General features: G+C 54.3%; 2 protein-coding genes across 3 annotated transcripts in view; one reads left to right on the forward strand and one right to left on the reverse strand.

The window, feature by feature from the left end:
• The first annotated feature begins 5,022 nt into the window (after positions 1–5,022).
• CHST12 (carbohydrate sulfotransferase 12) lies at positions 5,023–10,762 on the forward strand. The gene is made up of 3 exons (XM_076073710.1): positions 5,023–5,391; positions 8,050–8,213; positions 9,080–10,762. The coding sequence occupies exon 3, from the start codon at positions 9,134–9,136 to the stop codon at positions 10,463–10,465; it is 1,332 nt and encodes a 443-aa protein (XP_075929825.1). The 5' UTR covers positions 5,023–5,391; positions 8,050–8,213; positions 9,080–9,133; the 3' UTR covers positions 10,466–10,762.
• Positions 10,763–11,057: 295 nt separating this feature from the next.
• GTF3C1 (general transcription factor IIIC subunit 1) overlaps positions 11,058–14,963 on the reverse strand; it is a 35,429-nt gene continuing 31,523 nt past the window's right edge. For both annotated transcript variants that reach the window (XM_032970107.2, XM_032970106.2), the window contains exons 36-38: positions 13,518–14,857; positions 12,656–12,848; positions 11,058–12,199 (exon numbers count right to left, since the gene is read on the reverse strand). In XM_032970107.2, coding sequence (XP_032825998.2) covers positions 11,951–12,199; positions 12,656–12,848; positions 13,518–14,857 — 1,782 coding nt within the window. In that variant the 3' untranslated portion in view covers positions 11,058–11,950. The remainder of the gene's footprint in view (positions 12,200–12,655; positions 12,849–13,517; positions 14,858–14,963) is intronic.

The raw sequence follows: 14,963 nt of genomic DNA on the forward strand, positions 1-14,963 counted from the left end.
CCTTCCCGCTCCTCCCCCTCCCTTCCCGCTCCTCCCCCTTCCCGCTCCTCCCCCCTCCCGCTCCTCCCCCTCCCTCCCGCTCCTCCCCCTTCCCCCCCTTCCTTACCCCCCTTCCCGCTCCACCCCCTCCCTTCCCGCTCCTCCCCCTTCACGCTCCTCCCCCTTCCCGCTCCTCCCCCTCGCTTCCCGCTCCTCCCCCCTCCTTCCTCCCCCCCCTTCCTCCCCCCTCCTGCCTCCCCCCCTGCTATCCCTCCCCTTTCTGTAGACGTCAGATATGAGTGTGACGTTGACTATATATAATCTTTGATTCTTTCGGTAAAGTCACGTAGGTATAAAATAAAATAAATCACGACGTCATTGTCGTGCGTATTTAATGTGGCGCTGCACTCTGATGTTGTAGGAGTGTTATATAACAACACTGATTGTTATAACAATTCTATATTTATTTAAAGTTGCGCATTTTGCTGTGACGTCACATTTCTAAAACCCCCCTCCCCGCCTTGTCACACCTCGTCATAAATGTCTGACCCCCCCCCCGCCTCTAGGTGCGTGACGTCATTTATGGACGGCCCCAACAGCCGTTTCAATACAGGCAACAAAAATCATACGGCCAAATAAATAAAATTGTGGGACAGCTGAAATGTGTACAAACAGGACTGGGATGTACATGAATTACTATTTGTTTTTTTCGGTAAAGTCACGTAGAAAGATAAAATAATAAATTAAATACTGTAATAGCATACGACGTTTCGATTGCAACACTAGCAATCATCATCATATGGTACAAATTAAAGATAAAACAAACCTAGTAAACTTAGAAATATAATGCAATACAACACAGATAGACGGCTAACATAACAGTCAACACCCTACCTGATTAACGTTCTTCCAAGTGTGAAATTTGAGAGAGAGACAAGAACGTAATCAGTTTCAGTTTATTTATTTTGGTATAGCCCTGTGAGCCATTTGGCTCGTGAATCGGGTGCAACCACAACAAACAAAAAAACACGAACAAGAAAAACATCTTAAAGTGACTATGTGATTGTGCAAACAGAAAATCCATGAAAAAAACAGCAAAACATTCCTGAAAAAAGCACCGTACACCAACGCTGTGTGCAATCAACCAGGCTATGCGTTAATTGTGTGTTGACCGACTCTCTGTGTTGCATTGCATTACATTTCCAAATTTTACTAATGTGTGTGTGTCTCTGTGTGCCTCTGTGTTACCTCTCTCAGCTTATGTGTCTCTCTGTGTGTCTCTGTGTTTTGTCTATTGTGTCTTTCTCTGTGTCTCTGTGTTATTTCTCTCTGTGTGTCTATGTGTGTCTCTCTCTCTGTGTCTCTGTGTTATCTCTCTGTGTCTCTGTGTTATCTCTCTCTGTGTGTCTATGTGTGTCTCTCTCTGTGTCTCTGTGTTATCTCTCTCTGTGTGTCTATGTGTGTCTCTCTCTGTGTCTCTGTGTTCTCTCTCTCTGTGTGTCTATGTGTGTGTCTCTCTCTGTGTGTCTCTGTGTTATCTCTCTGTGTCTATGTGTATGTCTCTTTTGTGTGTCTATGTTGTCTCTCTCTCTGTGTGCCTATGTGTGTGTGTGTCTCTCTCTCTGTTTCTCTGTGTTATCTCTCTCTGTCTCTGTGTTATCTCTCTCTGTGTCTATGTGTGTGTCTGTGTTATCTCTCTCTGTGTGTCTATGTGCGTCTCTCTCTCTGTGTCTCTGTGTTATCTCTCTCTGTGTCTATGTGTGTCTCTCTCTGTGTGTCTCTGTGTTTTCTCTCTCTCTGTGTCTGTGTTGTCTCTCTGTGTGTGTCTATGTGTGTGTCTCTCTCTGTGCCTATGTGTGTGTCTCTCTCTGTGTGTGTCTCTGTGTTATCTCTCTCTGTGTCTATGTGTGTGTCTCTCTCTGTGTGTCTATGTTGTGTGTCTCTTTCTGTGTCTATGCTGCATCTCTCTCTCTCTGTGTCTCTGTGTTATCTCTCTCTGTGTGCCTATGTGTGTGTCTCTCTCTGTGTGTCTATGTTTGTGTCTCTCTGTGTGTCTCTGTGTTATCTCTCTCTGTGTCTATGTGTGTGTCTCTGTGTTATCTCTCTCTGTGTGTCTATGTGTGTGTGTCTCTCTCTCTCTCTGTGTGTCTCTGTGTTATCTCTCTCTGTGTCTATGTGTGTGTGTCTCTCTCTGTGTCTCTGTGTTGTCTCTCTGTGTGTCTATGTTGTGTGTCTCTTTCTGTGTGTCTATGTTCTCTCTCTCTGTGTCTCTGTGTTATCTCTCTCTGTGTGCCTATGTGTGTGTGTCTCTCTCTCTCTGTGTCTCTGTGTTATCTCTCTCTGTGTGTCTCTGTGTTATCTCTCTGTGTCTATGTGTGTGTCTCTGTGTTATCTCTCTCTGTGTGTCTATGTGTGGCTCTCTCTCTGTGTCTCTATGTTCTCTCTCTCTGTGTCTATGTGTGTCTCTCTCTGTGTGTCTCTGTGTTATCTCTCTCTGTGTCTATGTGTGTGTCTCTCTGTGTGTCTCTGTGTTCTCTCTCTCTCTGTGCCCATGTTGTGTATCTTTCTCTCTCTCTCTGTGTATCTGTGTTATCGCTCTCTGTGTGTTTACGTGTGTTGTCTCTCTGTGTGGCTCTGTGTTATCTCTCTCTGTGTCTATGTGTGTGTCTCTCTCTGTGTGTCTCTGTGTTATGTCTCTCTGTGTCTATATGTGTGTCTCTGTGTTATCTCTCTCTGTGTTTCTATGTGTGTGTCTCTCTCTGTGTGTCTCTATTGCTCAACCACGTTATGTGTGCCGATGATTTGGTAATAGCTGCTCATTCAGAGGAGGAGTTGGAGACGCTGCTGCTGAGACTGGAGCGTGCCACTAAGAGATGGGGCCCTACCATCAGCCCCACCAAAACTAAGCACCTACCTGGGTATTTTGTACCATCGGACACTCCACCCCCACAACTCCCAATCGGTGATGGGGCAGTTGTGGAGAGAGTGGAGAGTTTCCCATACCTGGGCAGTGTGCTTATGACCGGCTCCAGTTTAACAGCAGAGGTCTCACTCCGAATCAGTCGAGCGGCAATATCTTTTCATCGGTTGCATAACGCTGTGTGGAAGCTACCTGGTCTGTCGCTCCGCACTCAGCTTCAGGTCTTCTCGGCCACGGTCATTCCCTCCCTTCTCTACGCTTGCGAGACGTGGACCCCCCTAATGGAACATCTTCGCCGGTTAGAAACATTTAGGCTGGCCTGCCTACGATCCATCCTGGGTTTAACCAGGCTGGATTGTGTGAGGAGCTCACAAATCCTTGAAAGATCTGGGCAAGGTCCCATCGGTGAGCTCCTCCGGCAGGCAAGGCTGCGTTGGCTGGGTCATGTAGCCCGCATGCCCAGCCACCGCATGCCGAAACAGCTTTTGGTTCAGCCGGATCGAGGGGCTAAACGGGCGCGGCACGGCTAGCGAAGAGATGGAGTGATGTGGTACAGGAGGACGTGGAGCTGAGTGGACTTGCCGATGACTGCTACCAGCGGTGTCAAGATCGGCCTCTGTGGAGGAGGCTCGTGAAGGACGCTACTGGGCAGTTGGAGGCAGTCGCCCTCCAACAACAACGGAGGGCGGAGGAGCGACGCTCAGAACAACGAGCGGAGCGCCGGGTGGCTAAAGCACAGCAGGTTGGCACAGTAGGGGGCACAGGTGGTGCATCAGCCAGTCATCTCAGTCAGTCGACCTGTGGCACTTGGGTCTGCCCCGTGACCTGCCAGCGGGCGTTCGACACTTCACGTGGCCTCAAGGTGCACATGGCCTGGCACAAGCGTCGTGGTGACGTCACTGCCACTTAGTGGCGAATGGCGATTGTTGCTGTTCTCTCTGTTATCTCTCTCTGTGTGTCTCTGTGTGTCTCTCTCTGTGTCTCTGTGTTATCTCTCTCTGTGTGTCTATGTGCGTGTGTCTCTCTGTGTGTCTCTGTGTTATCTCTCTCTGTGTGTCTATGTGTGTCTCTCTCTCGGTGTCTCTGTGTTATCTCTCTCTGCTTATGTGTCTATGTGTCTCCGGTTCTGTGTTGATCTCTCTCTTAAATTTAGCAATCTTTGGAAGAACGTAATCAACCAGGTAGGGTGTTGACTGTTATGTTAGCCGACTATCTGTGTTGTATTGCATTATATTTCTAAATTTACTAGGTTTGCCTTTCTCTTTCATTTGTACCTGATGATGATTGCTTGTGTTGCAATCGAAACGTCGTATGCTATTATTTAATGTATTATTGTATCTTTCTACGTGGACTTTACCGAATTAACCAAATAGTAATTCATGTACATCCCAGTCTTGTTTGTACACATTTCAGCTGTCCCACGGACTTTATTTATTTGGCCGTATGATTTTTGTTGCCTGTATTGAAACGGCTGTGGGGTCGTCCATAAATGACGTCACGCACCTAGAGGGGGGGGGGGTCAGACATTTGTGACGATGTGTGACGACGGGGGAGAGGGGTTTGAGAATGTGACGTCACATCAAAATGCACAACTTGAAATAAATATAGAATTGTTATAACAACACTCCTACAACAGGTGGGAGGGGAGTGGAGGTCGGTGGGGGGGAGGGGAGGTCGGTGGGGGGGGGAGGGGAGGTCGGTGGGGGGGGAGGTAGGTGGGGGGGGGAGGTCGGTGGGGGGGAGGGGAGGTCGGTGGGGGGGGAGGGGAGGTCGGTGGGGGGGAGGGGAGGTCGGTGGGGAGGGAGGTAGGTGGGGGGGGAGGTCGGTGGGGGGGAGGGGAGGTCGGTGGGGGGGGGAGGGGAGGTCGGTGGGGGGGGGAGGTCGGTGGGGGGGAGGGGAGGTCGGTGGGGGGGAGGTCGGTGGGGGGGGAGGGGAGGTCGGTGGGGGGAGGGGAGGTCGGTGGGGGGGGGGGAGGTCGGTGGGGGGAGGGGGAGGTCGGTGGGGGGGAGGTCGGTGGGGGGGGAGGGGAGGGTCGGTGGGGGGGAGGGGAGGGAGGTGGGGGGGGAGGGGAGGGAGGGTGGGGGGGGAGGGGAGGGAGGTGGGGGGGGAGGTGTTCCCGTGACGTCACCTCCGAGCGCTCTCGAGCCCTGAGCTGCCCTCGGACGCCGATGACGATCTCCCGCGTCACGGGGGGCCGCATTTGATTTTTATTCTTCAAGAACGCGCTCGGCCGCATCGAATCTGCAACAAACATCTCCCCTCCCCTCCCTCCCTCTCTCCCGCTCTCCATCTCATCTCTCATCTCTCTCTCGCAACAACCTCCAAACCAGCTTTTCGCCAGCCGCCGTGTGAAGTCCAAGCCTAGCGTTGCCCCCGGGATTTTTCAGCCTTCGTGGATCGGATGTTGACCACGATGGTGGTGGTGGTGGCGGCGGCGGCGGAGGAGACGCGGAGCGACCCGGAACAACGGCCTCCGTTTTAAGCGGCGCACGGTAACGGAGGGCGGCGTGGGGACGGGATACTGGGGGGTGGTGGTGGTGGTGGGGGAGATCAGTCCAACTCTGGAACTCGCACGGACCTCCGAGCTGAACGTCCCCCGACGCGGGTGTAATTGATTTAGCGCGGTCGGGGCGACGTACGGTGCGAAAGAAGTTATACAAGGCGTGTGTGTACGCGTGGACGAGGAGCTGTTGTCAAGGATTGTACCTACGTACGTGTAATTTAGTGGGGTTGTGTGTGTGTGGGGTGGGCGGTGTGTGTGGGTAGGTGGGTGGTGTGTGTGGTTTGTGTGTGGGTGGTTTGTGTGTGTGGATGTGTGGGTAGGTGGGTGGTGTGTGTGTGTGTGGGTAGGTGGGTGGTGTGTGTGTGTGCGTGGTGTGTGTGGGTAGGTGGGGTGGTGTGGGTAGGTGGGGTGGGTGGTGTGTGTGTGGGTGGGTTTGTGTAGTTAGGTGGGTGGTATGTGTGGGTGGTTGTGTGGTTAGGTGGGTGGTGTGTGTGTGGGTGGTTTGTGTGGTTAGGTGGGTGGTGTGTGGGTGGTTTGTGTGTGGATAGGTACGTGGTGTGTGTGTGTGGGTGGTTTGTGTGTGGTGTGAGTGCGAGTAGGTACGTGGTGTGCACGTGGTGTGTACGTGGTGTGTATTTAAGTAGGGGAGCAATAATGTAGCGGTTAGCGCTACGCTGCGCTAGGAACCCGGTCCACCCGAGTTCGACTCCCGCTCACGGCCAACACCACAGTGACGATTATCTGCACCGATCCCGGGCCTCCCTAGGTCGACTCGGCCTCAAATGAGCACCCGGTTCAGTGCGTGTAAACTCGGGAGACAAAGGCGGCCGGGCGTGGTTGCTGGCCACCCACAACATTTAGGGGGCTTGCATAATGCGCATGCATAATGTACGTGGCCTCAGTAATTGCCCCCCACATTGTGTAAGAGCGCAGAAGGGTGGTCACCACATCTACGCCTCTATATAAGGAACGAAACAGGTGGACTCATCCACAAATCTGGCTGCCGCCTGATGAAGTTAGTTGTAATTACTGGCGAAACAACGTACTCAAGTTTGTATATGTTGTGGCTTGGCTCTCCAACACACAACCGGTGTTGCTGTACTAGTGACGAATTGGCCACGTTCTGTTTACGTGTCAACCCTTACTAGTTGGCTGTCGGGTGGTGGCGGGTTTAACGACACATTTATGTTTACACGATCTAACCCAAAACCCTCTTTATGTATAAATTGTCAAGTGTTTATTCCCATTTTCCGTCTAGGTTGTCTACAACTGCGTTGCTTTTCCACGTTGTGCAGTATTCGCTTTGCAAGCACTCATCTGTAAAACCCATTTTCGTTGGGGCGCCTCGAGATGTAACCTCATGCAGTCAGTCGTACATGACGATGACAATACGATGAATCACTAAACAGTACGTAGTGTAACATATTTTCTCTAAATATACTGGTTATCGGGAGGGTCGTGCATTTGGGATGTTTTGGCCAACACCGATTATTTAAGCCGTTTTTGACTATGGGAAGAAACCGGAGTACCTTGCAGAACGGGGGCGGTGGAGATAGTTACACATTGACATCGAAAGGCCCCGAGTGGGGAATCGAACCCAGGTAACTTATTGCCGTGAGGCCCACGGGATTGTTAACCACTGCGCAGCCCAGACACAGAATCCCGTAATATGAATTGGAATTGCAGGCGCAGTCTGCTGCACGATCCATACCCTATTTGAGGTGACGTCTCCATCGCCAATTATCAGCAACCCGCCCCCCCCCCCCCCGCATATATTTTAGTGTTTTAATTGACCTGACAATCAAGGTCACGCGTGGTAATTAGAGGAGCACACTTGCAGGAGGACTTTGGCACTCAGGGGCCACAGACACACGGGCCTCCTTTCAGTTGGAGGACTCAGCCTCTAACAGCCGTGGGTGTTTGTATAGTACATTTTTCATAAACCAATATAAATATTTTCACGGGGTTTTTTTTTTATATTTTCAAGGTTCCTGTTTGAAATGAAAAAAAAGCTTAAGATTATTTTCGCAAAAAATATAAATGTTGAAATGAAAATAACGTCGGAAATACTGGACGTCTGTGAAAAACAGCTTTCATAGCTCATCGGAATCCTCGAGTATAAATAAAGACTCTGATTCTGACTTTAAACTGAAAAGTGCCACAAAGAAGCGTGGAGAGGGGTACACGCTTGGAACTCATAATGAGATACAGAGGAGCACGTGGATGAGAGAACACAGGCCATCTAATGTCATCAAACTGTGGAAAGAAGAAAAGTCAGTGGGTTTCAGGCAGGACACGTCATGGCCAGCATGGATGGTAGCCGGTGGTCAAGAATGACGGAGTGGCGGCCAAGGAATGGAACTCGCCCAAGACTACGTCAACCCGGGCAGATGTAGCGACGAGATTGAACTCGTGCTGCGGGCGGGTGCTAAGGTGGATTGCTACACCAGGGCATTGTTAAGAGATGGTGGCAGCTTGGGTGCGGGGGGGGGGAGGAGGCTTTCATATAACAGTGGATTGACCGTAGCTGATGAGTCAGAAAATGAAAGCAACAGTAAAGAGACACGGACAGACGTGTGCCACGAAAACATCGCAAACCCACGCGCGTGATTTTATTTTTTTTCCTCCTCCTGCTCCCTCCTTCCAGCCCGGGGAATCGCGGTTCGCGGAGAAATGAGTGGCGTGGCCCTGGGGAACACAGCTCGCATTCATGGTCGCGGTGACACTGGCAGCGCTGTGCCACTCCCCCCCCCCCCCTTCACGCCCTGCGACTCCTCGTGCACGTGGCAGCAGCAGCAGCAGCTGACCGAGGTACGGTGGGTGGCGGTTGTGGTTGCTTTGGTGGGGCTGGTTGCTGTGGTTGGAGCGTTTCTGGTGGTGGCGGCGGCGGTTGTGACGTTAGAGTGCTGGTTGTGGTGGTTATGTTGGGTGTGTTGATTGTTGTAGCGATTGCTTTAGTGTTTGTGGCTGGCGGTACAGGTGCTTTGGCCTTTTTCTTCGTCCGTACGGCTGTTGTAGATGCAGAGGAACAACTACCGAACTACCGATTTTACACTCAGGTGGTCAAGCCAGACAACCGCCGTCAGGAGCAGCACAGTGTATCGCTGTAATACAGCAGTTCTTCGGTGTTTGTGGTGGTCAGTGTTTTGGTGTGCAGGTGGTGTGGTTATGTTGGTGTGCTGGGTTGCAGTATATTTGTGGAAGGTGGTGATGATGGTGTTTGTGGCAGTGGTTACCAGTATGGGGCCTCCCAGCCCACCAGATGTGGCGCCACTGAGTTTTGCCAGCCTTTATTTATACAAAACAGCACCTTGTTCGTAGACGCCGTTGCTTTAGCAAATGTTTTCCTTTGCCTTGTTAAAAAGTTCTTAACTGAATGTTCTACCATTTGCTACACGTGTTCCAATGCGTGCTTGCACAGAACGCTGGCTGTAGTTATCATGCATTGTTTGCTTCAACTTTCCTGCTGTGGCTTTTGCCAGTGGAGGGAGGGTTGTCTTGTCACAATGGGTTCTCGCCTTTCCTAACTATGTACGCTCCTGCGTGGGTGGTTTCCATGCCGCTCGCCACAACGATCGTGCACACCCTGCATTAAAATCTCACCGCGCACGCACAAACGCACAACAAAGACGCGCACACGCAATCGCACACTCTTCGCAACTCTGTGCGTTCCTCAGGCGAGCGGTTGAGCATGTGAGTGCCCGGCGCGCCCTGGCAGCAGGCGCCCTGCGATGCCACGCGCCCGCAAGATGAGCTACTGGCGGGCGTGCTACGTGGCCGGCCTGGTCGCATCCGCCCTCACCGTCTTCCTCATCGTCTTCTACTGGGACGAGGTTGGCACCGTGCAGCTGTCTCTCCGCACCAGCCTCTTGGGCCACCACGCATCGCTGCCACCGCCTCTGCCAAACATTTCCGGCGACGGGAGGAAGCCGACGGGATGGCACTCGGCCGACACCCAGCGGTTGCTCGGCGAGCTCCGGCTGTCCTCGGGCACGGCCGAGCGACGCCTGCAGGAGCAGCCGGTGCCGCCCCCCGCGAAGACGGCGGTGGCGGCGGAGGAACAGCGGAGGGCGGCCGCGGTGCTGAGCCAGGCCAACATCGAGGAGTGGGAGAGGGGCTACGAGAAAGAGGCGACGGCGGAGCCGGGGGCGGCGGACGACGACCGCCTGGCGCGTGAGCAGGCGCGGCGGCGCGCCCGGGTGCGCCACGCCTGCGACAGCCCCGACCTCTTATTTCCGGGCAAGAACCGGACTTTTGACGAGATTCCGAACCGCGAGCTCAAGCACCTGATCGTGGATGACCGGCACGGCACCGTGTACTGCTACGTGCCCAAGGTGGCGTGCACCAACTGGAAGAGGATCATGATCGTGCTGAGTGGCAGCGCGAGCAACAACGGCACGCCGTACGCCGACCCCATGGACATCCCGCCCGACGTGGTGCACCTCTCCTCCAGCCACCAGGTGTTCAACCAGTTCTGGAGGAAGTACGGCAAGTCGGGCAGGAGCCGCATGAAGGGGAAGCTGCAGCGTTACAAGAAGTTCCTGTTCGTGCGCGACCCGTTCGTGCGGATCATCTCGGCCTTCCGCAGCAAGTTCGAGATCCCGAACCAGGACTTCTACGAGGCGTTCGTGGTGCCCATGCTGCGCCAATACCAGAACGTGTCGGCGCCGCCGGCCACGGCCGAGGAGGCGCTGAGCGGCGGCCAGCGCCTCAAATTCTCGAGCTTCGTGCAGTACCTGCTGGACCCGGCGACGGAGCGCGAAGCGCCCTTCAACGAGCACTGGCGGCAGGTGTACCGCCTGTGCCACCCGTGCCAGGTGCCGTACGACTTCGTGGGCCGGCTGGAGACGCAGAGCGAGGACGCGCCGTACCTGCTGCGGCTGCTGCAAGCGCAGGACGAGCTGCGCTTCCCGCCGGGGTTTCTGAACCGCACAGACGACCGCTGGGAGGACCGCTGGTTTGCGGGAATCCCGCTCGACTGGAGGCAGCGGCTTTACAAGCTCTACGAGCCGGACTTTGTGCTCTTTGGGTACCCCTACCCTCGGCAGCTCCTGCACGGCTGAGAAAATAAATTCCTACGCCCCCCCACCTCCAACACCCCTAACCAGGGCAAAACAAGGGTCTGTCACTTTAGTATTTTATTTTAAATGTACTTGTTTTCAACTTAAAAGCATTACATTTTATGCTTGAATTTCCGTGTGTGGCGTCGGGCCTCGGGTTTGAGTAATCGTGGGAGATCTTCCGAACGCCGTTGCTCGTGTAATCCGGGGTGCTTGGTTGAATGCGACGAAAATTAACGTCAACTCTGGGAAGAATGCAGACTCAGTTGTGCTTCCAAATAAATGAATAGCGTCGATGAATCCGGGGCTCCAGTTGCGTGTCTTACGAAGCTGGCCAAAACCTCATGTCCCCCCCCCCCACCACTCTTTTTATCATATATCCTGTGGTTTTTGAAAAACTTCCTCGAACGTATTTGTATGTTACCATGACACGGGCAGAAGGCTGACATCACGTAACCGTTGACGACGTCTCGCCACGCTCACGTGGGGTTAAACGCGCGTTGGGGAGAAAAACCGCCCGCTGTCACCGTTTCAGCATCAGCTTCCGATTAACTGCCCTCACAGTATCTCAAAAGCAAATAAATAAAACTCCCAATAAACAGAAGAGTTGTTTATAGCATTGTCAAATGATGCGAGTATAAACAGGATAAGCGCAAGGCATAAATATCTACAAATTGCTGTACAATAAAACTAATTAAACTCCCTTTTGGCATCGCGCACCACCAAAAAGCCAATGAGCTCTGCCACCAATTAAAATCAAACTGGAACCGACTGCGCGGCAGGATGCGTGCAAGGGTAGAACAACGCTCATCAAAAACCCGCCGGTCTGTAAAACCACAACCACGCTCTGCCAGCAACGTGTGGACGGGCCGCCCGCCTTGCCCTCCCCCCCCCCCCCCCACCTGAAACGCTCGCGTGCAAAATCGGCAATAAAAACAGCAGCCGCGCCGCGGCCCGCAAATGCGTCCCAGAGGAGAAACCACGGAACCAGGCCTCCGGGAGTGGACAGCAGCCGGCCCAGCACGACGACGCCTACGATGAAAACAATCGGCTGTGCTTTCGGTTTGGAAGTTACAGTGGTTGGGATCGTTGGCGGGTGGTGCTGGGGGTTTTGGACTCGACCACTCCCGGACGCGCTGGCATGCGGTCCCAGCAGTCGTCTGAACGCGACGCCGGACACCAGTGCCCGTCCAAAGAGGGGGTGCGGGTCCCCGAAGCAAACCACTCCAGTGTGGGCACCCCCCCCCCCCCCCCCCGACGCCTTCAAACTAAACCCAAAGTGTTTCATCCGACATTGTAATGGAAAAGCGCGGCCCCCACCCCCCCAAAGCACGGGGCGGTCCCCCAGATTCACCATACCCGAGGGACGGCTCCGCTGGTTGCCCATGGCACCCCGGTCGGTTGCGTATTTTTGCCGAAACGGTTTGCCGTTGTCCGTTTTGTGTGGGAGGCGAGTGTTGCGCGAATGGCGACCTCCGCCGCGTGGGGCTAGCTCTGTGTCATCGCCGCACAGTGGTTCCAGTTGACCTCGTCGGGCAGCAGGCGGCCGAGACGCAGGATCCCGTCCACGGTGGGCTCCAGGAAGAGGGAGCAGCCGTCATCGTCGTCATCGCCGCCGTTCAGCGGCTCCCCCTGCGGGGACGGGACCTCGTCCCTCCGCCAGGGCGACGAGAACGCGGTCACCTTGGATCGCCGTGATAACCGCAGCCTCCGCACACAGCCGAGCTCCTCCAGAACCTGGCGGGTGGCACAGCACGGAGGAAGCCATTGTCTTGCTCTGTAGGTTTTTTTTTAGCGGTCCCATGAGTTTCGGGGATGTACCGCGTGGTATTAAGTGCGAGCCGTGACAGACGTGGCACGTTTGTTGCGCAGAGGTTTGCGGTTCGAGCCCAGCAACCAGCCCTGATTAATACCGTGGATGTTTTAACCATATATAGTATGCACCATCTGCTTTACAGTGGGCATTAAAAGCGTCCATGACCTTGATCGAAAAAGATTACCCCATTGTGCGCCCACGTAATAGTTCAAATTTGCTTTACTTGAAAAGTAACCCACAAATTACTTAATTGGGAGAGCACAAAGCTACCCCTAACCTTAACTCTACCCTTAACCCTAATGCTACCCTTGCTATCCTTACCCCTAACCTTAACTCTTCCCCAAACCTGACCCTTCCACCCGTGCAAGGCCACTCACCATGAGCAGCTCCCGGAGCACCTGGGGCTGCAGCACCCCGGCGTAGTGGTGCAGCAGGCGGTGCTCGGGGAGGCCGGGCTGGCTCATGACGTGCAGCAGCAGAGCCTCGAGCATGCCCTTGCACACGGGGGTGTTGAGCTCGCCCTGCACGCCGCGCCACGGCCTCGCCGCAAAGCGCACCGCGCTGCGCTCGCTGCACGCGCGCACACAAGTACACACACGTATGTACGTACGATGAACTTCTTTTGCCACCGTACGTAGCCAACTGTGCTAATCAGAGGTGTGGAGGGAAGAACAACAAACTAATCATTCGCCCACGCATGCAATATTTAGCTTTAACGTTGATGTATGGTTGCAAATATTTTTTATTCTTCATTCGATGGTGTTTTTATTTTTGTTCAGATTGCTTTCCTTCATTGCTGTACTTAGTTTTGGTGTTTCGTTTTGGTAACTTTGGTGACCTCGGGTGACTCTTTCAAACGAGATCCATCCTGTGTCTCTGGAGCTCTTACCTTGCACACACATGCATAAGCACGTACGCAGATGTGCGAGAGGGACAATGCATGTATGACATGTGATGTCGCGAGGTGACGTCACGTGTCATGACATCGAGCAGCGGGAGGGAGGTGCGGACCTTCTTTTGGCGCCGATGTTGTGGATCCTTTTTGCACTCGTTTGGGGTCTCCCAAGTGTGTGACCAACTCCATTGATCAATGTGGCCGGTTGTCTATCAGGTAAAGTCCTTACAAGCAACGCAAATTTCGACTGAAATATTATCCCCGTTTTAAAGACATCCAGACGGACATAACTACTGCATCGATGTTCAACCTCAGTTGGGAGAGCGTTAGCAAGCAAAACACACCCCGTTGTGCGGTGAGCGGGGAGCCCCTGCGTGTCCCACGTGCCACCGCGGACGCTGGACCCCGTCCCGTCCGCTCTGCTGGCGCTCGGTGCATCCTGCTTCACGCTCGACGGGTTCCGTGCACAGGTCTCCGTTCCCACAGTACAGGTCGGCGTGGGTCCAGTACAGATCTCCATGAACCCACCACAGGTCTCTGTTCCCACAGTACAGGTCGGCGTGGGTCCAGTACAGATCTCCATGGACCCACCACAGGTCTCTGTTCCAACAGTACAGGTCGGTGTGGATCCCGTCCTGATCTCCATGGACCCACCACAGGTCTCCGGTCCCACAGTACAGGTCGGCGTGGGTCCAGTACAGATCTCCATGGACCCATCACAGGTCTCCGTTCCCACAGTACAGGTCGGTGTGGATCCCGTCCTGATCTCCATGGACCCACCACAGGTCTCCGTTCCCACAGTACAGGTCGGCGTGGGTCCAGTACTAATCTCCTTGGACCCATCACAGGTCTCCGGTCCCACAGTACAGGTCGGCGTGGGTCCAGTACTAATCTCCTTGGACCCATCACAGGTCTCCGGTCCCACAGTACTGATCTCCTTGGACCCATCACAGGTCTCCCTTGAACCAGTGTATGACTCTCTTCGCACAGTACCGGTGTCCCTGGATCCATTAACGGTCTCATCTCCCACGGTACAGGTCTCCTTGGGCCCAGCACAGGTGTCTTGCTGCGCTGTGATTTCCAAATCTCTCGCGCCGCCCCCGTTGCACGCATCCGCGATGTCCACTCTCGCCCTCTTCGTGCCCGCAGAGCGCACACTCTCGTCCGCGTCACCACCCACGGCATTGTTACCGTCGTTATCATCGTCGTCGTGCACTGTGGTCAGAGCTCTCTTCTGACACCCTTTGGCCATGTCAGCAGTAGAGGTGACCACCTCCACCGCACATTCCTTCACTCTCCACTCCTTCTCGCCGTCGTCGCCGTCGTCAGCCGATGCATCTATCGCGATGGCTTTTTGAGTTTCCAATTCTGTGGCCGCGCCTCCATTCATATTCCCGTTCGTGACAATAACCTCTTTGCATTCTGGGCGGTTGGGCGAGCGGTCGGGCGAGCGGCTGCCCGGGCCTGCGCCGGCTTTGGTGCCGGTGTCGGCTGCCTTCTCGATCGTGGAGAGTTCCGCTCCGGCACCCGCGTCCTCGGCGTTCTGGCCGGCGCCGGCACAGCCGCCGCTCTCCATGTCATCGGTGCGGGAGCAACGCACGAGCCACGCGTGGGCATGTTCCGGGGTCACAACCCTCCGTGATGTGTAGCCGACCTGCAGCACGGCGCCCTGCTTCTCCAGGGTCTGGCTCGCACGCACGGACACACGCACGCACAGAACACAAGCACTAACTTCACCCTGCATCTAGTTGGTTTCTAATGGTGACATGGCCCATGCTCTACACCAGCAA

This window comes from Petromyzon marinus, chromosome 43 (genome assembly GCF_048934315.1).
Source record: "Petromyzon marinus isolate PM22_M1 ecotype Great Lakes invasive population chromosome 43, UKy_Petmar_22M1.pri1.0, whole genome shotgun sequence".
NCBI classification, from domain to species: Eukaryota; Metazoa; Chordata; class Hyperoartia; order Petromyzontiformes; family Petromyzontidae; genus Petromyzon; species Petromyzon marinus.